The sequence below is a fragment of the Protobothrops mucrosquamatus genome, unplaced genomic scaffold, assembly GCF_001527695.2.
Source record: "Protobothrops mucrosquamatus isolate PMUCROS unplaced genomic scaffold, P.Mucros_1.0 scaffold_69, whole genome shotgun sequence".
In the NCBI taxonomy this organism is placed as follows: domain Eukaryota; kingdom Metazoa; phylum Chordata; class Lepidosauria; order Squamata; family Viperidae; genus Protobothrops; species Protobothrops mucrosquamatus.
In genome coordinates, this window is record NW_015386145.1 from 1,219,303 (window position 1) to 1,241,299 (window position 21,997).

The 21,997-nt window shown below is 41.0% G+C and overlaps 1 protein-coding gene across 1 annotated transcript in view; it reads right to left on the reverse strand.

Moving 5' to 3' along the window:
* The window catches only part of LAPTM4B (lysosomal protein transmembrane 4 beta), a 42,717-nt gene extending 22,482 nt beyond the window's left edge, over positions 1-20,235 (reverse strand). The window contains exons 1-2 of the mRNA XM_015813580.1: positions 19,956-20,235; positions 4,127-4,238 (exon numbers count right to left, since the gene is read on the reverse strand). Of these exons, the coding sequence (XP_015669066.1) occupies positions 4,127-4,238; positions 19,956-20,057 (214 nt within the window). The 5' untranslated portion in view covers positions 20,058-20,235. The remainder of the gene's footprint in view (positions 1-4,126; positions 4,239-19,955) is intronic.
* Between the last annotated feature and the right edge of the window lie 1,762 nt (positions 20,236-21,997).

Genomic DNA, 21,997 nt, shown 5'->3' on the forward strand with positions numbered 1-21,997 from the left:
GAACCGGGCTGCGGAAGTGGCAGGTGAGCGTGCGCGCATGTGTGTGCATCCCCACTTGTGCAAGCAGTGGGCAAGCGTATGCATGCATGCTCCATTTGTGTGAGCGGCGTGTGTTCATGTCTGCTGCTAGCACATATGGAGCATGCACACATTCCCTCCACTCACATGGACACATCTCCTCTCCCCCCACCTGCTATTCCACAAAGCCAGAAAGATTGGGTAAGAGTAAGTAAGTAAGAGATATGGTAAAGAGTAAGTAAGAGATATAGTAAAGTTATAATATCAATTTTTAGTTATATGAAATAACCACATAATATAATATCAACTTTTTAGTTATGTGAAATAACCACCAGCCATTTTTATAACAATAACCCATTTAAGGAACTCATCTTTTGCTCATTCAAAGACTAAACTTTCAAAGAAAAAAACACCTTTTAAAGCTTTCCCATATCCTACTCTAAGTTTCAGATTTCAGTTGAAAAAAAAAACAGGTAAAAATTGGACAGGATGAACCATTGATTCAATATCTGATCCTGCAGAAGTTTTATTTTATGTTCTTAGCATGCAACACATAGATTGAATTCACATGCTATATTAAACTATAACTAGTGTAACATGATGTGCTGACTAAATCACAATTGCTTGGATTCATACAACATACTAAGCCAAATGTAAACAAACCAAGTCAAACTTAATATAATGTGTGAACCGAATGAACGAAGCACTTCATTTAAAATGCCATAAACATATCCAGGTTCTGACATAGATAATGACTCTGTTCTTAAGACACTAAAAAGGTATTGAATTTCTGAGTAAATATTTTCAGGATTGTGCTGACAATTCTCAACTGATTTATTGTAATCACTTTCTTTTTTCCTATTCAATCTTAGAGTCACTTAGGTGACAATGGGCAATGTGGAAATTAGACAGACAGACAGACAGACAGACAGACAGACAGACAGACAGACAGACAGACAGACAGACAGACAGACAGACAGACAGACAGATAGATAGATAGATAGATGTTCCAGCGTTCCGGCACCCATTTTTGACGAATTTTCAACTTCTGCTGTCCCCAACAGGGGAACAGCACGTGGCTAGTCCCGGGGCACGACTCGTGTGCTTGTGCCCACCAGACTCAGCTACTGTCGCCCTGCATAGGCTACTGTCCCCTGCCTGGACCTGGTCGTTAATGGCTGTCTCTGCACTGCTGAGTGCGCCAAAAGACCCGCCCGGCAAACATTGTGCAGCGAAGGTGAGTTGGCGGGAACTTTGCACCCCTCCCTGCTGCCCAACCACACCATCCCCTTGTGAGTAAGAGAGGAACGGAGGCGGGAAGTGGGGAGCAGCACTTAATTTTGCCCCGCTGAAAAAAGCGGACCATGTGCACGCCTGCCTCATGCTCACCCTGTGTCAGCCAGGCTCTCGATGGCGTGCTGTAGCTGATTGAAGGCGGCTGGCCAGGCACCAAAGCACCAAAAACAGCGGAGTCCATGTGCACGTCTGCTATGCGCTCACCTGTCAGACGTGCTCTCCACGCCTCAGATCAGCTGCAGCGCACCATGGAGAGCAAGGCTGATGCAGGCTAGGCAGGCACGCACACAGACTCTGCTGTTTTCAGCTGCAGCGCGCCATGGAGGAAGGAAGCTGGTTTTCCTCTGTTAAGAACTGCAGGTAAAATACTTAGCTGAAGGAACAGACAACACCATAGCTGACCACTGCCTAAGTTTACCCATTGCAACGGTTTGTTTGGCCTTGGCCTAACATGCTGCGTGAAGACAGCCACTATGGCTTATTTAACAATCAATATTTAAAATGAACCATTTTATTCCATGGGTGCTGAACTCATGGTCTGCCTACAGCTGCCCAGCAGTCTTTTGTTGCCTCCTGATGATAGTGGAGCCATTATTTTGGCCTCTTATTGGGGAACATAAAAAAGATATTAAGGCTTAAGGCACACATTTCACCCTCGCTCCCATTAATCAGGTTGATATTCCCTATTATTTGTGGTTTTGATCAAAATGAATGGGCTTCTTAACATTTTGAAGAAATTGTATCCATTATGTTGCTTAATCCCCCACAAATCAAAATGCTAAAAATTATGAACTTGCCAAATTGGAAGCCATTTTTCTTTTCTTTAAGGTCTGTCTCCCAACCCCAGCCCCTCTTATGGCACTGGTTTAACTGGGCCTGGGAGATTGAATGCTTCTTACCATTCTTTTCTTGTTTGTCCAGCTGTAGGCAAATCCCCTACAACACTGGTTCTTAACTGTTGACCCCTGGGGGAGCATGATGTTGTCACAGGGGATCCACAAAGTCTTGAAAAAAATGTTATGATTTAAATCTTGAGTTAAGTCTTGGTGGTCCATGACCATGGTCCGTGGCCACGAAAGGTATTTAAAGAGGATCCATGGTGAAGAAAAGGTTGAGAACCACCTGCCCTACCACATCTTCCATAGTATTACTTTAAACAAACATTTAAACATCCCTTTCTTATTTCTCTGCTCCATGACGAAGAGGTCAGGCACATCAGGAGTAGGGTTAAGCTACTACAAAGGTACAAGGGGCAGTTCATCCCTCTGAGCCCTAATATACCCAGGCAAATGCCAAAATGCATCTTTGTAGTCACAACTCCTGGTAACTGAAAATGGGAAATGCAGTCTGAGAAGCATTGGCATGAACACAGAGCTGGGGAATGAGGGTGCAGTGCTAAACTGTAATTAAATAACAGCTTTAGACCAGTTCACTCTATTACTACTCCAGGTATTTATTTAATACAATCCTTTGATGTAATTATGTAAAACTCATTTAAAAAAAGATAAAGGTTTTTCCCTGTCCAGTCATTTCTGACTCTATGGTGCTCATCTCCATTCCTTAGCCAAGGGAGCCAGCCTTGTCCAAAGACACTTTTGTAGTCATTTGGCCAGCATGACTATATGCTGAGGTGCATGGAACACTACTACCTTCCATTGAAGTGGTGCTTATTTATCTACTCGCATTTGCATGCTTTCAAACTACAAATTTGGCAGGAGCTGGGATAAGAATAGGAGCTAACTCCATCATGTGGTGCTCAGCTCTATAACTGACAACCTTCTGGTTAATAAGCCCAACATCTTAACCACTAGGCCAGGGGTAGGCAACCTTGGCTCTTTCATGACTCGTGGACTTCAACTCCCAGAATTCCTGAGCCAGCCATGCTGGCTCAGGAATTCTGGGAGTTGAAGTCCACGAGTCATGAAAGAGCCAAGGTTGCCTACCCCTGCATTAGGCCATTGCGCCGCCTATACCTATCTTTATGTGGGGACACCGTGGCTCAGTAGCTTAATGACATTGAAACTGCTGGACAGAAATGGTCTGCACTCCGGTGGTTCGAGCCTTGCACCGTAAAATAGAGTGAGCTTTTGTCACTTGATCCCCAGCTCCTGTCCACCCAGCAGTTTTAAAGCATGCAATATTGCAAATAGATAAATGGGTACCACTTTACACTACACACATGTGTGTGTGTGGAGAGTAGAAGCCAGCGCTGGACCTGGCCGGATGCAAGGCAACAAAACACGAGGTGAGGCGAGACTGGCGGAGGAGCCCAAAAGACTTACAAACCTGAGCGCCCTAGTCAGCTGGTATAAGCTAGATTTCCCCCTGGGGTGCACCACGGACAGGCCTGCAAGCGCCAAGCAGAATGAACTAGCAATTTTGGCTGTCAGGACTGCATTATGCCTAGCATTTGTAGATTTCCCTGGCATTGTATGCCATATGCTAAATAAATAATACCTATCTTTATTGGGGCTGCAAAAATGCTGCTGACCGTTAGATGTCAGCCAAGTGTTAGATTTTTCTCTATTTCTTTGCTTCCATCTACTGGTCATCTATTTTTTTTTTGGGAGTCCAGACCTTTTCCAAGGTGAATCTCAGTGGCCAAGGCAGCCTGTTTTAATAAATCACTTTCAATTAAAGTCTTCTTTATAAATATCATCTTTTGTCTCAAGAATTTTCAGAGGAGGTTCAGCCCACATATATATACACACAGCAATTTTATGCCAGCTATGAAAGTGCTGCCCTGGCACAGTATCAGGTCAGTTTAACAGGAGCCAGATTGTAAATTACTAATGAAATGATATATACTTACTGGCATCATCCATAAATTCAAAGTCATTGCTTAATTCAGTACCCGCTAAGTGGTACTGGCCAGGATCTGTCAAAGCGCTCAATATAATCAGCAGAACCACTGCATTGAGGATCTGGGTAAAAAAAAAAAGAAGAAAAAAGGTGGGTAGGGAGAATCAGAAGATCAGAATACAAATTCTGAAGTTTTGTTCTATAATGGAAATCACTAGAAGAGAGCATATTTTGTATTTTTATTTCATAATGTATACTTAAAATCAGGTGATATTTCTGATATGCTTAATGACTGCATATTTTCATTCTGCCAGATATAAAAATACAGGTGGCACTTTGAGACAGAAAATCCAGACAGCATAAATATGAACATCATGACCCTTCTTTAGAGATTTTATTTGAAAATGTGTTCCCTTTTCAAATATGCATAAGCATTCTAGATTGTTAGATGCATGGCAATTCCATTTCGCAAGACAAATACAATCTAATTGGATTAATGTTACAAAGGATTTTTCTATCTCTTTTTTGCGTCATTATTGGACTGGCCCAGTGATAGCTTACCTCAAGATAAACTCTAAAGAGCAGACAGTTAAAGCAAGTCTTAAGATTTTATGTTGTTTATAATTTAGGGTAACTTTTAATGATAACCAAGCTTTAATATATATTCCTGTGTCATATGCCAATTGTATACAAATTACACTAATTGTAAGAAGCAATTGCTTTAATTTTCAGGTCAGGAGATAAATTCTAATTGATAGAGAATGCTTTGATTTTTAGGCTGATGGATAAGAAAAATATTCTGCAATGAACACAAATGGCAGCAGAGAGGAAAGATTAGGATTAGGCACCTTAGCAGGAAACATAGATCAAAATTTGGAAAATGTCCATGCAGTAAAATCTCTCTTGACCAGATACTTTGTATTTTGCAGCTGAACACAATACAACAGCACACTTCATTCTCTTTCTTCTACTGGCTTTTAAACTCTATCTTGTTGTCCAGTATCCCCATTTTTATTGAAATGGAGTTAAATTGTATTTATTTAAACCATTCTTAAATAAATTGCCCACCCTACTGTTCTGACTCTGGGTGGTGAATTGGAAATTAAAATTAGAAAACAACAAAACAACATAGTGAATGAAAAATAAATAACAACTGATGAAAAGCCCAGATACAGAACATTAAAAAAACCTTGTGCCAACTCTAAATAACAAGGTGTAGTTTCAGCTATAGAACTGTGCAGTTTTGTACATGGGTTATAATGAAAACATTCCCTGATTAGGCCAACAAAGTCAAATTTCTCTTAGTTATTGGGAAAACAGAAATATGAAACAAAAGGAAGGCAGCGGTCAAATATATAGACCTCTAAATGAAATCAATACACTCTAGCAAAATTATTTATTTACTACCTCTTTGAATACAGTATGTTCTTGAGTTTCAGTTCAAGGTCAGGGCTCACTCCAGACAGGATACCTATTCTTCTTCCCCGCTTCTTTTCTTTCTCCTAAGTTTTATAGACTATCCAGGATAATTGGAAGCCATTTTCTTCAGGGATGGGGTGAAAACTGAATCTTGCTTTGCACCATCAGAAAAAATGCTCTACCACTGATATTCTGGGTCCAGCCAGTGAATCTAGCCTCACTTTCCAATTATTCTTAGGGAATGTTAAAACTACCTCCCATTTTTACCAGTTCTGCCATCATAATAAACATGATTAAAAGGGAAATGATTAATATATATATATATATACTAGGAAAGGCTTCGGACTAATTCAAAAGGGTACTTTGGTGTTTTACAATAATGTGGCCAGCTGTCCTTAGCTCACCACTAACAGCCATGATTTTCTGCTTCATGTGTTGTGTAAGTCCAGGCAAAATATCATGATTTACCTGGGCCCTGGGAAATAGCTATAAATCTACCCTTTAAAGATTCCAGAAATTGGAAACAGGTCAAAATAGCATAGGAGGAGGAGGGGAAAAGCAAAAGAAGTCCAGAGGCAAACAAGCATGCAGACAGTATTAGTGCATAAGGGATTAAAGGAGGGTGACTGAGCTACAGCATGCTGAGTAATCTGTTTGCCCACTGTGCAAAATGAAGTTCTGATTATATAAAGGATAAAGCTTGGGCAAATCACTTAGCATGTAGCTCAGCAGTTCCATTCAGTTGATGCAAAATGCTTATGTTTGAAATCATCATCATCATCTCATAAGTCTCCCGAGCCATGAAAGATACAAAGAAATAAGGCATTTCAGAGAACACTGTCCCAGATCACACACTGCACTTAAGCTACTGTTTTAACATGGTCAGAAGAAGACACATTTAATTATATACAGTAGCTTGCCCTATCAGTGTTGGTACGGATGTTTTTTCTGATTTTTTTTGTGCCTCCAGAAAATCAAAGACTCTATAGAGATAGCAACTTTCAGCTCCTGAGTTTCCTTTTATTGCCTCTGGAGATTTTGAAATGATTGCTGAAAACTAATAGCACAGTCTCCTGCCGTTCTTGGAAGGAGTTACCTTTAGGCTTTGAAAGATCTAAGTGAGATTTCTCATTCTGTTCCTCATTTCTTTCAATAAAGCCAGAGAAAGTTTCATGAGCTTAATGCAGTGGTGGCGAACCTATGGCACGCGTGCCAGAGGCGGCACGCGGAACCCTCTCTGTGGGCACGCGCCATCACCCCAGCACACGTGGTCTCTAAAAGTTCGCCATCACTGGCCTAAGGCCAGCCAGCCTGGAACTGCCATTGGGGAGCCCACCATCCCACCCGCCAGAGACCCCCTGGATCTCCCCCAACCCTTCCTTGCCCAGCTCCCACAGGTGTCCCTCCTCATAAGCAACATTGAGGTGGCCATGCCCCCCCGGCCATGCCCACCCATTCTGCCATGACTACTGCAGCCACACCCATCCAGTGGCCACGCCCACCCATTCTGCCATGCCCACTGTAGTTGTGCCCAAGTGGGCCACACCCACCCAGAACCCGGCGATACATAAGTGGGTTTTGGGTTGCAGTTTGAGCACTCGGTCTCTAAAAGGTTCGCCATCACTGGCCTAATGCCTCATTTTTACAACAGACCATAACCTTGTCCTCATCTTAGAGGACGAAAGCAGAGTATGGTCAGAAATGGCTACTCCCCAACTAGCTATAACCTGTCTATCTATCGGAACTATGACAGGTAAAAAGAAAAAGTGAGCGTTGTTCAGTGGTTAAAAAAAGTTATTCTAGGCAAGCTCAAAGGTTTTCCCCCCCTTATTCTTGGAGACAGAGAAGTCTTAACACGGAGTGATTTAATTCTAAAATGTGAAAGGAAAGTGAGCAACTCTTTATCTGCTATTTTGGCAGAGGAATTTCCAATTCATTAATCTGATCTTGGTTATGTGGTGGGCTGTTGATATTAGCTTTCCAAAGCTGCACAACAGGCCAGCATTTTCCAAGGTTACTGTGCCATCATGCATTATACTGCGAAGGGCACCTTACTTTTCTCAGAAATGAAAGTTACCAAATAAATGCCTAAGTTTGGTTACTAGTGATATTTTATCATGAATGAGTTTTAAAATATTCAAGCTGAGCATAGGTGGAATAAGATTATGCATGCAGGGCAGCACAGTAGAAAATCCACTGCTCGTCATCAAATCCTCAAAAAAGGATTTCTGTTCTCCTCAAGTCCATTACCTCTGGTTCTCTGACCAAACATATCTTGTATATATTATCTTTAGCCTGAGGGGCAGGAGGGAAAAGGAAGAAGAAACCTTTATCAAAATAGTTCTCACTTCCAAATATTTTCTCCTCCCTGTTTTGTAATTTCCTTTCAAAAGATAAGCCTAGCAAATTTATCACTAGTTTTTAAGCAAGTAGCCTCTCCCATTTTGTAAATTATGTTTATTTAACTTGCCTTCCCCACCCACACTTTTCCCCAATATCTCGCTCAAAACTCCTGCTTACTTAAATTCCAGGGCTTAAAATTTACATTTCTACTATTGCAAGTTTCTGGTATGGACTTGCAGATAATTTTTTAAGTTTTTCTGAGCTATTATGGCATGCCATATAATATTCTGAGCTATTCATTCGTCTCACCAAGATATCTCATTCAGTCGACAGTTTTATTTTTCTCCTTGCAATATATGAACACAGCCAAGTCATGAAAACACAGAGGCAGGTTTGGCTTTGATTTCTGGTTTGTTTTCCCATTATTTTGTGAAGGACTTTTGTGAAGCCTTATAGCCTACAGCAGTGGTTCTCAACCTTTTTAATGCCACGACCCCCAACCGGTCGTAAGTCGAGGACTAAACCTGTGACGGACTCTCATGGTAAAGAAAAGACAGACACAAAGCTGCCTCGGATGAGAGTTGAGAGAAAGAATCAAAGTGAAGTCTCTCCCCCTGGCTCTCTTTTATTAGCATACATAACAAAGCAAATTGCAGGCAGAAGGCTACAAGCAGGGGGGTGAGCTGGGGGTTACAAACAGGGGGAGTTTAGGAGGTTAGAGACAGCGAAAGTTTTACAAAATGTGTCTTATCTAATACATGGCATATACGGCTAACGGTTCACAGTAAAAGTTGCAATTATGGTTCACATTGGGAAGTCTTATCAGGAGGTGATAATATTATAACTTGTGTAGACAGCACTTTTAACTTGTCTCTTTGTTCTCTGTTCTTACGTGTGTGCAGCTGCAGATTGCAGCCTAACACGTAGGCATGAAGGGTGTAAGATTAAGCATACTGAAGGTTACAAGATGGAGTGACTTATGCTATGTTCCAACATAAACCGGTCGTAAGTCGAGGACTAAACCGGTCATAAGTCGAGGACTACCCAACCGGTCGTAAGTCGAGGACTTTCCCTGCCTGGGAGCGCCACGCATGCGTGGTTCCGCCCCCTGCGCCGGCTGAGGCATAGCTGGCAAGCGGCAGAGACGGAGCAGGCCGACCACTAGCTGGCCCAGCCCAAGGGAGGTAAGGCACCCGCCGGAAAAGGGGGAAAAAAATGGTGGACAAAAAAAATGGCGGACACCCTTGCTTGGCGACCCCCGTGAAATAGTCGATCGACCCCAAATGGGGTCACGACCCATAGGTTGAGAACCGCTGGCCTACAGTATAATACTCAGCCAGCCTTGTCTAATCTTAGAAGCTACTTGGCCCCAGGACTGTGCCTGAATGGCAGGTTACCAGATATTCCACAAACATTGGCTGATTGGGAAGTTTTAAAAAAACATGACAGAAGTCAGTGACAGCCCACTTCCATAACAAAATTAAGAAAATGGTTTAGGCTTTTACTATGCACTATACAGCCTGTTAGCTGTAATGGGTAAAGCATCACATTAGAAACAGGGAGTCTGAGTTTGATTCCCACTTTAGGCACAAAGCTAGGTGGATGACCTTAGGCCAGGGGTAGGCAACCTTGGCTCTTTTATGACTTGTGGATTTCAACTCCCAGAATTCCTGAGCCAGCCAGGCAATCTCTGAGAATCAGGCATGACTGAAAAGGGGGAAAACACTTAGATTTGTCTGTACAAGCCAATATGGTAACAGCTGAAGACCTTGCTCTCTTGAGAAGTCTACAATGCTCAGAAAGGTAGACAGAAGGATAAGAAGAAAGTGACTAGCAGCAAGGAAGATGAATCAATTATAACAGTAATAGATATAAAACTTGAAGGGACTGGTTTAGGGACAGATCATCCTGGATAAGGACTATCATTCTATATAGTCTCTTGAGGTTGGAGAAGACTCCTCAGAATATTGTGGACAGCCAAGAAAATAAATAAATTGATCATTAAACAAAGCAACCCAGAGTTCTCACTGGAGGCACAAATGAGGTTCAAACTTCATATACATTACGTAAAGATCTAACTCTCTGCAGAAGGCTCTAGTGCTGGCAGCGGTAGAAGGTAAGAGGATGAACAATAGCAAAGTGGATGGATTCCTTGTTAGAGTATGAGCTCCTGAACATATGAAGTGTGCTGAAAGAATACAGAGAAACAAAATAGCAGCAGGCTCCATTCAAAAGGAAAAATGTTCATAATATAGCTGCTTGGAATGCAAAGGGTTGATTTAGCCCAGTTATTAATGAATGCTAACAAGTTTTTGTGATGTAAATGGCAGCTTTATTAAAAAAATACATAGGATAGGAAAACTGACTTCTATTTAAATCACACGTTGGAGAGAAAGACAGGAGAGAGACAGGAAGTCCCCTTGTCCCTTAACTCAGCCACTCATTTTACTGACAATTGTTCAGATGAGGAACAAAACACATGGAGAGACTTTTCCTCCTCTCTCTTCCTCAGATAGGTCATTGGTGCAAAAAGACATTAAATCTTGTTGTGGTTGTCAGTCAGTAGAGAAAATTAAATATGTAGTACGGCTCATAAGAGTATACTGTATTCTTTCAATCAGAGCTTTTCATTCAAACAATTTATAGTGGTATAATGATGATGATGATGATGATGATGATGATGATGATGATGTTGGAAGGGACCTTTGAGGTCATCTAGTCTAACCCCCTGCTCAGGCAGGAAACCCTATACCATTTCAGACAAATAGCTGTCCAGTCTCTTCTTAAAACTTCCAGTGTTGGAGCATTCATAGCTTCTGGAGGCAGATTGTTCCACTGATTAATTGTTCTGTCAGGAAATTTCCTCTTAGTTCTAGGTTGCTTCTCTCTTTGGTTAGTTTCCATCCGTTGCTTCTTTTTTTTTTTTTTTTTTCAACAAAATATTTATTGGTTTTTATTTAACATGGTGGCAAGGCCATCGATTAATCAAAACAAAATCATACTTATACAATTCAAATTATTTCAATATAATTAACTCAGTTATACATATAGATAATCTATTATTATTTTAATATATCCTACTTGCCCCTTAAGTCTATACTATTAACTCTATTTCTATACTCCCTCCCACCCCAACCCCCCCAGACTTCCCAGAACTGATTGCAGGATTAAACATTCATCTTCCCAAATCTATATAAAACTACCCAATATAAACTAATCTAATATAAACATACTTTAACTCATAAAAAGATAATCAAATATAAGCTAGTATAATCTATCTAAATATCACCAGTCCATCCTCTCCAATCCCTTAATCATACAAGAAACTTTGCCATATCTTCAAATTATCAATTATATATAATACATTCCATCACCCCTACAATTATATATAATATACCATCACCCCTACAATTAATGCCATAATCAAATATTTATGATCTTTTAAAATAATAAGAAAAAAGGATATATCAGTTTTATTAATCTAAACCATCATTATTATTATTTTTTCTCTAAACAACACCTTATATAATTTCATCACAAGATAATAAACAATAATATATCTCCACTGCTTCCCTTGATATACAATGCTATAATTTTCCATATATATAATTCCACAATTCCACTGATATACCCCATTTCCTCCTCCAAAAATTCTTTAAAATTAATCCCTTCATATCTCAAACAAAAGAACCTGTATAATTTCATTACAAGATACTCTTAAGAAATAAGCAATAATATCCCCCAACTGCTTCCCTTGAAATGCAATACCATAATTTTCCATTTCTATGAGTATTTCTTTAAAATTACATCCCAAAGTCACAGCTAAGTCCATCACTGCCTCTTCTCTGTATTCTTGTAAAAAATTTTTAGTTGTTTCCAATCCAGTTTCCGCTTTTGCAGCTATTTCTTCCACTTCTCCCTCCTTCCATAAAGAAAAATCCAAATCTTCCTCTTGAGTCATTTCCAATCCAATTTCCACTTTTACAAGCTCCACTTTTTCCTCCATTCTGACCTCTATGTAATCTGCAGTACCATACAAAGCAGATATTATATTTCAAAACCTTTTATAAATCTTCAAATGAAGCCATCGGTGAGGATAAAGAGGAGATGAATTCAGAATTAAACTGTTGAAGATCTTTAAACAAAGCGGAAGTTCCATTAAACACAGCCATTTTTCAAACTTCTTTAATCCAAGCCTCGGAGAAAGAAAAAAAAGCAGGGGGAAAAAATCCAAAATCCAAATCCAGAATTTTCTCCATTAAAAGAAAAAAAAAAGTAGTCACCAAAACTTTCCATAGACCCAAAAAAAATATATCAATGTTACAACCCTAAGCCAAGGGGTAACAATTTCCCTCTTCCTTTGGCGCTGCAGGAAAGTGAAAGTTAAAAAGAAAAGTCACTCTCATCTACAAAAAAAACGGCAAACCGCAGCCATTTTTTTCCCCTCATTTCAACTTAACTTTAAAGAAGATGTTAATAAATTGAGTTAAAGTCTTAAGTTTCTCAAGTCCAGTTTCCCCTGGTCAGTTCCGTCTGGTTATTTTTTGCTCACCATTCTCTGTAATTCACAGAAGTGGAGGCAACGACTGGCTTTGTTCCCAAAAAAAAAAGGAAACAAATGCGCTTGGGAGACGGAGATCTCCCGGACTCCGGAGGAGTACCCAATTTCGCTCTCCCAAAATAAAGGGAGAGCTTTGGGACTCTACTCCTATCCAGGAATACTCACCTCGACCCCTTCGCCTGGGGCACAAGGTTCCAAGCCGCTGAACAGCTGTTGACCGCTGTTCATGCTGGCTCTGACGCCTTCCCAAGCGGACGGCTGCAAAAGAGCCGCCATCGGCGCGCCGTCCCACCGGAAGTCCCTCCATCCGTTGCTTCTTGTCCTGCCTTCAGGCGCTTTGGAGAATAGCTTGACTCTCTCTTCCTTGTGGCAGCACCTGAGATATTGGAACACTGCTATCATGTCCCCCCTTGCCCTTCTCTTCATTAAAGTAGACATACCCAATTCCAGCAACCGTTCCTTATATGTTTTAGCCTCCAGTCCCCTGATCATCTTTGTTTCTCTATACTCTTTCTAGAGTCTCAACATCTTTTTTACATCGTGGTGACCAAAACTGGATACAGTATTCCAAGTGTGGCCTTACCAAGGCATTGTAAAGTGTTATTAACTACAAATGTTGAGAGGCAAATGAAATATAAGGAATAGGAAAGATACAGTTTGTAGTATTCATTAATAATGTATTTATAGTTTTAAAAATGCTTTCTCAAGCAAAACTTGACTTCTAGCAACTACAGGCACATGACCATGTTGTTTTGTCAAATGAGGTCAAGGTCAGTTGAGACATAGATATATCTGCAAGTAAAAGTTGTTTTCACATATAAGACACTTCTTTTCCAGGGCAGTTTCCATGCATTGATGTAATAGATTGTGAGCCATGAAAATCTTACAATTAATTGTTGCATTTACCACAGAAGACTGTTATCAAAATGCAGATTGGAAGCAGATTGTAATTTCCCATCTGATAAAAACAACCTCTTTGCCTTTTCTACAAATCATCTGTTATGATCCAGAACAGGCATGTAGTAACCTCATTAGTTCAGTAATCATTACACTGATTGCTCCATACAGGGGATGATCCATTGGTGGGAAGACTGTGATATATGCGGGCTCAGTTAACCCTTGGGCTTCAGAGGGTCCTATAACAATACCACTGTGCTTTGGAGACTTTAGAATCTCAATTATCTCTTTCTTCCCTCTGGATTGTTCTCTTTAGCTGGCAGGTTTACTACCAAATGGAAAACATCTATTGCATAAAATAATTGAATGTTTGTAGGTATTTACAACTTTGGTGTTTAAGTGGGAGAAGTTAGAGCTATTGCAGAAAATTGCACACATAGAAAGGAGAGATATGTAAACATGGCTACCAAGAGTAAGTCTTTTAAATAGCCAGTAGGCTAGTTGCAGTGCAGCTAGATACAAGTCAAATTGAAATATGCAAAAGTTATGACATTAGCATATTTTAATATGTTATCAACATTAATACTGGATGGAAAATATATGAAACACCTATCTGAAGACTATGTGTGTGGGGTAGGCCTTATTGAATCCACAACCCATTTTCTTTTACACAATCATTAATTATATTTTTAAACTATAAATTTAAACTTTAAGAATTGTTTTAATTATACTTTTTCAGGGTACTCAGACTTGTTCTATCTCCTGCACCTATTGTCAGATCAGAATGTCTCTAAATGTGTCTAAATTCTGCCACATTGCCAGCAGAATTGTACTCACTGTACAAAGACCTCACAGATTAGAATGGATTGTTTTTTTTCCAGCTTTTTCAGAAATGATCTGAATGGTTTGTGAGGTGGCTAAGTTTGTTGAACCAACTCATTTGAACTGGGTATGTCTAATGGTATGCAAAAAAACAAGTCCTGAATATGAGACATTTCAATTTTGAAACATCTATTTTGAGCTTGAAACAGATGTTCTGACCTTCCTGAAAGTGTTTTGATGCAGTTTCAATAGTTCCAGAAATATTCTGAGCCTGAAACTGACATGTTATACTCAGAATACCCCTGGAATGTCCAGGGCAGATTCTGAGCAATTTTATAAGATCAACATAACCTGTGTTGAGCTTGAAAAGTTTTATACATCTCTAATTAATACACAGAGAAACAGCTTCAAAAAGATCTCTGCAAAAGGACACTGAATTGGCAACTGTAAGTCGAAGTGAATAAATGTAAAGCAACAAGCTGGGGTCAAAAAGCCCTAAATTTATATATTCATTAGTTCCAATCTGTGGAATGAAAATATTGATCCAGTCAGTAGTGCCATAAATAAGTGGAAAATGTTTTGTTGGAAATTGTTCAGAAAGGAAACAAAAGCAAAATTGCTTTTATAGAAATGGATGGTATGACCATATGTTCAGGCACCTCAAGAAAGATATTGTAGAGATGGAAGAATCTCCAACATAAAGCAAATTCTTCTGCAGGGCCAACCTTTCAAAATATTTTGACACAACATTCACCCGTTTTGAAAATACTGAAGCCTATTTCTAGCTTTTGTCTTCAAAAGGGGGCTTGAGTTGCGATGGTGAAGAAGCTATTTTTAAAATGAATGACAAATTAATTTGTGGCAATTGTCTGCACACCAAGGAAGTGGCCTGCAGGATTGTAAGCAGTTTTGTTTAGTGATTGCCTCACTTAATGAACAATTTGCCAGTCCCAATTGTGGTTGCTGAATGAGGATTACCTGTATATGGTAGCAAATCTATGAAGCCATTTCAAAAGAATTTCAGCTACGTCAGAAGTAAGCTCTATTTATAGCACAATTAATGTTTAGGTTTCTGTCTCTTTTTCCCACCTGCTGTAATCAAAGGATTAGAACAGTGATGGCGAACCTTTTAGAGACCGAGTGCCCCAAAACTGCCCTGGCCCGCCCTGGCCCGCCCCCGCCCCATACTGCCCCCTGCCCTACCCCCACTCTGTCCCTTGCCCCACCCACCCGCACGTGTGCCCCAACACACTTGCTCAGAACACACTTGGTAACAACAACTAACTGGTGGAGAATGCAGCATTCCTACTCAAGCCATTCTAAGCTGTTCCAGCCCCTCTCTCTGATTTTGGGTGTCTCTTGAACATCCCTCATTAATTGTTATTTTAAACACTATAATAAATCCTTAGAGAACTGAGGTCGAAGGAAAGTCATTTATTCAATAGTAGGCAGCCTAATTATCTCAGGAGATTAGGTTAAATCAATTAACTACTCAGCATTTTTATAGATTCTTTTCATTTACCAGCTCTCTTCCTATTGAAAGTACAGTCTTTTGGAGAATGGCTGTATAAAATGATAATAAGCAAACAAATAATTTAAAGCAAGCTATTTTGAGATACTGCTGCCAATTTTCCAAGTATTACTATTGTCAGTATAATATTACACTATAATAGCTTTGAAAGTTTTCCGAAAGGGTTTCTTATCCCTATAGTGTATTAACAGATGTATCCTTTTAGCTTTTTAGAATGGCTAAGGTCAACCCAAATGTTTACCTATTGCTCACTTTATTGTGCCCTTTTTTATTTTTGTAAGCTACCCACAGTCATGTTGTTTGAGTTGGGCAGCTATATAAATGCAGTACATAAATAAATCCTACCATTTGGCTACAAGCTTGCAAATAAGTCACTTGAATTCAGAAAATAAATAATGCATTTTAATATAGTGATTGTGGAAATAATAAAATTTCCTGGCAGAGTGCGAGGTTTAATCCTTTGCATTCCGCTTGTTTTCTTTTCTTTCTAATAAGATGAGGCAGCAAGTAAAAAGCATTTTCTTATCCTTTTTAAATAAGTGCATCTGTAAGTTGAATTAACATCAACTTATATTGCATTTCAGAATGGCTCACATCCATTTCCTATCCTGAATAAATATTCACAGGAGATGATGTCCAGACGGAAAGTATTCTTAATAGCACTCATAATATCAGAATAGCCATCATCTAGCCATTTCATATCTGAACAGCTCATTCATAAACATTTGTAAAAGCTTTTTTTAAAGATAGGTCTGGGGACCAATTATTCTTAGGCCAGAGATTTGATCTGACTGCCAAGTTATAATACATGCAATTCTAGAAAAAGCTTCCGGAAATTTACAGGAGAAAATTAAGGTTTTACTACAAGATCAGATATCTACTGAAGGTGAAACAGGGTGTGGAAGGGAATTTTATTCTAGCCTTCTGAATATTACAGATCTGACTGCACATGCCTTTAATAATTTTAATGTAGCTCTAGTAAGCCAATTAACTTTCAGAAAAAAAAATCAATATCTTGTTTATTCTATGGTACAGAGCCTATGTAATAGCTATGTAATGGTTCTACAAGATTCCTAAAATATATGCAGGTCTGTATATTTAACCAAAATGTTGTACTGAAACCTATCCAATTTTAACCTCTTCAGACGTGTTGTAATTCAACGAATTATTAGAAGACTGTCTGATTAGGAAAGGTTGCAGTATAGCCAAAATTTGCCTTTTAAACTCACCCCTCAAATGTCAATAAATATATCAAGCATTAACCCATGATACATCATTCCTGGCTTGAGAATGGTTTGATCTACACAAAGTGAAAAACATAATTCTTGGCTCTCAAATAAATCTTAGAAAAATGTCATAACTGATTAATTTATGGAAAATTCTTTTCCTCTAAATATATGCAAGATGCTAACAAGATGTGATCTCACATGGACTGACTTTTAATCTGTTGGACCTCCAGTTTATATAGATCCCCTGAAGGAAGCAGGATGTAATGACTTTGGCTGTTAAAAAGAAGAACCAGAGTCCTTCAGGATATAAGGACAGGTTGTGACATCAAAAGAAGCTCTAGAAGAAGGCACTGACAGACTATTTCTATGCTGTTGTTCAGAAACATGGAGATGGACAACATGTCTACAGTATTGGAATTTCTCATTCATCTCCACCTTTTATTCTAATAAAAATGTATATTTCTTATACACACTAGCTCCAGATACCAAAGATAAGACGGTTACAAAAAGACCAAACATTGCTGCATTAAAATCTACATGCAGCCCAACCTTATACACTGAGCGTGAGATGCCCAGTAGTGCGTATAGAAAATTAAACTTCATCTATTGAGATCCGTATTCAAATGCTGACTTAGCTGAGTACTCGTTGGATGATCATGGGCCACATGATTCTTGAAACAAGAAGAGATAATAGCAATAAATGTTTAACAGATAATACAGATGGAACAGCCTAATTAATTGAGTGAACTTAGTCTCAGAAAAAGAGGGCAGGGAACAGCTGCTCTAAGGATGTACCTTCTTAAGTCTCCTACTGAGGAGCCCTGGGAACCTGGAAGGAGCTGCTTTTGATTGGATCATGTGTACCATGAGGATAAGTAAATCCACAATTACATTGCCATGACCTTCTGCTGCAAGGCATAGAGCCTCCTCCATCCACCTGCAACCAAGGGTCTTCTAAAAAGTGGCACTTAAATTTTGATAAGTTGGTTTTCCAGAGGATCATCATCTCTGCTCTTCTTTAAATGAATATCAGATATGTGTCTCTTTCCAGGGGTTTGAAGCTCAGATCTGGATCATTTTTGTCACTTTTTCAACATCTGCTGCTAATTTTATACACACCTGCTTTGGACGGTGGGGATAATAGTTTTAGCATGATTTACAATTAATTATTGATTGATTTATTGGCTTTATATCCTGCCTTTCACCCAGAATAGCTATTACATTTAACACACACATATATATTAGCAATACACTTATTCAGAACAGGAACCATTGGGTGGGGGGGGCGGGGAACCTGACCTTATTCACTGCTTTCAAATCATTACCTGCTAAGTCAGGTAACTTATGGATTTTATTCTGCCTGTTTTTCTGACATGCTCCCTAAATGCCTCACCTACAATATTTTATGGCCTCCCTTATAAAGAGAGGAAGGAAACTGCTTGTGGGGTTACAAATAGCAGCAGGAAGGGCATTACTGTATCTCAAAAAGAATTATGTTGCTAATGACTCTTTAGAGGGCTAAGCTCTCCAGAAATAACTCCTCTTTTGAAAAGCAGCCTTAGCCGCTGAAGTCTCGCTGGAAAGATGCAAGTGTCTGCTAGAAAGGGCCAGGTGCCAATTTTCAAGGCAAGGGGCCAAGATATCAGAAACCAGCTGGAGTAGACAGGGAGAAGGCGGACAGAATAACAAAGGAGGGATGGAATCTGCCAAGCATCCTGGAGAAAAACCGAAGGATGGAGAAACCTGCATCAAAGTAAAAGCTGCTAAGTAAAAGCTTAAAATTTACTTATGCATGAGTGAGGCCTGCCAAATGCTGCACCATAGATTTGAATAAACACAGCAAGATATTTAAACAGAATGGATTCATTTCTTCAGATCTCTCAGGAAGAATCAGAATCCCTTTTCCAAAGCAAAAACAGGGCAAACAGGCATACTCACTCCCTGGCTTCCTCTGTGCCCTGCTTCTAATGAATTGGGGTCAGATGTGCAGGCCGAGACCTCCCTCCCCCCTCCATAGTTAATTGAACCAGGCATAATTCAGTGTAGCACACTGAATAAAAGGGGGCTATACTTTAACAAAGACAGAGGCATTACTCAGCTCACAACAAACTGAATACATGCTTGGCTAGCTTGGGGCTGATTGTCCTGGAATTTCATCCCTGAGGTTGTGTATTTGTGAGTTAGGCACAGGGCTATCAGATCTGGGATGCAAAAAGAGCTTTTGGCTACCAATGAATGGCTGTCAAGATATTTGCAGTCCAAAGTAGCAGCAGCTCTTTCTGAGATGTGAGGAAAGTCTTTTTTTCTTGGGCAACGCATCAAAGAGGATCAGGTGCAAGGAAAAAAAAAAGAGAGTCCGAGAGAAAAGAGATGGGATTCAAGAGAAGATGAGGTAGGATTCAGTGGGTCCAATTCACAACTGTCCTGCTGCCCAGAGGAAGAGCAGAGGCAGCTGGTGAGGGTGTCCATTTGTGGGCAGCACAACAGAGGCTCGGGTTCAAGGCCAGGTGTTGGTAGAGGTGGTGTCCGGGCCTCTGGTTTCCTGAGGGATGGGACCAGTTTAACCCAGTTCACCAGAGGAAGAGCAGAGAGGAAGAGCAGAGAGAAGGAACCCCCATGCCCTCTGCTTTGCAAAAGTCGGATTCTGAGAAGAGGAATCCAATCCTCCCGAGCATCTCACTGTTTTCAGTCAAAGCTACAGCGCAGGCTCAGAACTACAGAGCAATTCGTCTCTTTCCCCCCTCCCCGGGCTTCATCAAGGGACAGCGACCTAGAGGCTGCGGCCATGCCCGTCGTTTGTCCTTCCTCCTTTGGCACCAGTCCCCAACCTCGGGAAAACGAGGCCGCTTGCGTTGCGCCACTTCCCTGGCCTGGGGAGGCCGGCGCCATGGGAGGGGAACATTGCAAGGGGAAGGGGGCACCCGAGGGCCTGCGCTTCCATGTCTCCCCCCTCCGCCCAAGAAAAGAAGCGAGAACCGGCTCTGCAATTGGCCTCCTTCGCCACCGCCATTCTCTTCTAGCCCCCGCCGGCCCTTACCAAATACCAGATGCCCAGGATGATGGTCCCAGTGCGGACATGGCAGCACAAGCAGCAGCTGTTGGAGTAGAACCGAGTCCAAGGCGAGCCCAGCATCTTCATCGCGTCCTGCCCAGCTGCCTCCTGGGCCCTTTGGCAGCGACTCCCAAGCGCCAGGTGTCCTTCCTAAGGACGCCGGGGAGAGAAGAGCCGCTCGGAGCCCGCCGGCCGGGATTCAGGAACAGCTTCTCCCGGCGCACCACCTCCAGAGGAAGAGGCGAGGGTGCAGCGAGCAGCGCCTTCTATCAGCTGGAGAGGCGGGTGGAGGCGGGGAACCCTCTGCTCCATTACGTCATCGGGCTGCCAGGCCTGCCAAAGACGAGGGGCGGAGTCTTGAAAGCCCAAGACCGCTCCGCGAAAGGCCGGCAACATCCGCTACAGGCGGAAGGATGAAGAGGCCGCGGGGCCGGGCGGCGCCAGGGAGCATCTAGGTGGGCTTCCAAATGAATTGTGCGATTTCTAAGTAGGTTATGTTGCCCGCGTCGGCCTCTCCCTTCCTTCTCCTTAACAATCTGAAGGATTTTTTACGTTAGGATAGGACTCAGGGGTAGGCAACCTTGGCTCTTTTATGACTCGTGGACTTCAACTCCCAGAATTCCTGAGCCAGCTGTGCTGGCTCAGGAATTCTGGGAGTTGAAGTCCACGAGTCATAAAAGAGCCAAGGTTGCCTACCCCTGGATAGGTTGACAGCCTCCATCTTCAGCTATGCTGGCTCAGGAATTCTGGGAGTTGAAGTCCACGAGTCATAAAAGAGCCAAGGTTGCCTACCCCTGGGATAGGTTGACAGCCTCCATCGTCTGTACAGGTAGTCCTCAACTTACAACAATTCATTTAGTGGCCGAAGTTACAAGGGCACTGAAAAACGTGACTTATGACCGTGTTTCACACTTATGACCGTTGCAGCATCCACCTAGTCAGATGATCAAAATTCATTCAGATGCTTGACAACTGGTTCATATCCATGACGGTTGCCGTATCCTGGGGTCATGTGATCGCCTTTTGCGACCTTCCGACAAGCAAAGTCAATGGGGAAGGCAGGTTCACTTAACAGCCTTGTTACTAACTTCACAATTGCAGTGATTTGCTTAACAACTGTGGCAAGAAAAATGGTAAAATGGGGCAAAACACACTTAACAAATGTCTCACTGAACAACAGAAATTTTGGGCTCAATTGTGGTCGTAAGTCGAGGACTACCTGTGCTTCACTAATTCTTATTTCCAGGATTCAGCTCTTTTTTTCAACCCCACAATTAAAGTCAACTTTAACTGGTGTTGGGTTGTCAGAAGACAAAGTAACTACAGATTAGCGGATCACATTTTAGCCCAGTGTTTTGTGTGAACATTTCCATCTCTCTGCTTAAAAGTTGGGCTATTAGTATTATAAGCGAAAGTCTGCCCTTGTTGAAATGTGCTGGATTTCTTCCTTTTTGTTGTACGTGTAGCCTCCTTGCCAAAGGAGAGATTCAAACCTTCAGTGCACAATTGCACAAGTGAGTGATAGCTATTCTTGAATAGAATCCAGATTAGCCCCTTCCCTGCCTGTTCTGGTTGTTGGAAAGATTGGCCCCCTACTTCATTTTCAATGAGGCTCCCTCTTTCCCAACAAGAGAGCAAGGACCCTCTGATTATTTTGATCTGTAAACAGAGGGTGGGAAAAGTGTTGACTGTACCTTAATCTCAAAGTCGGGAATTTCCAGGAACCAGCTGAGTGGAACATAGGAAAGTGGCCATTTATGTAAAAACAGGTAAAATATCTAGACAAGAATTTGTGTTGAGATGTTTATTTCTGTTTGCTATCTTGTCTTGTGTTAAATTCTGTCTTTGATCAATTGCTTAGCTAAATGATCAATTTGCTTATTTAAAGTGCTAAACCATATTTTGTCTGGCATCCAGTTTATCATCGGAGTAATTGCCCCCTAGCCCTTTTTCCTTCCAACTTCCCGAAGATGTTCCATTGTATGAATAGATCAAAATACTGGCAATATAAGTGCAAACAAAAAAAC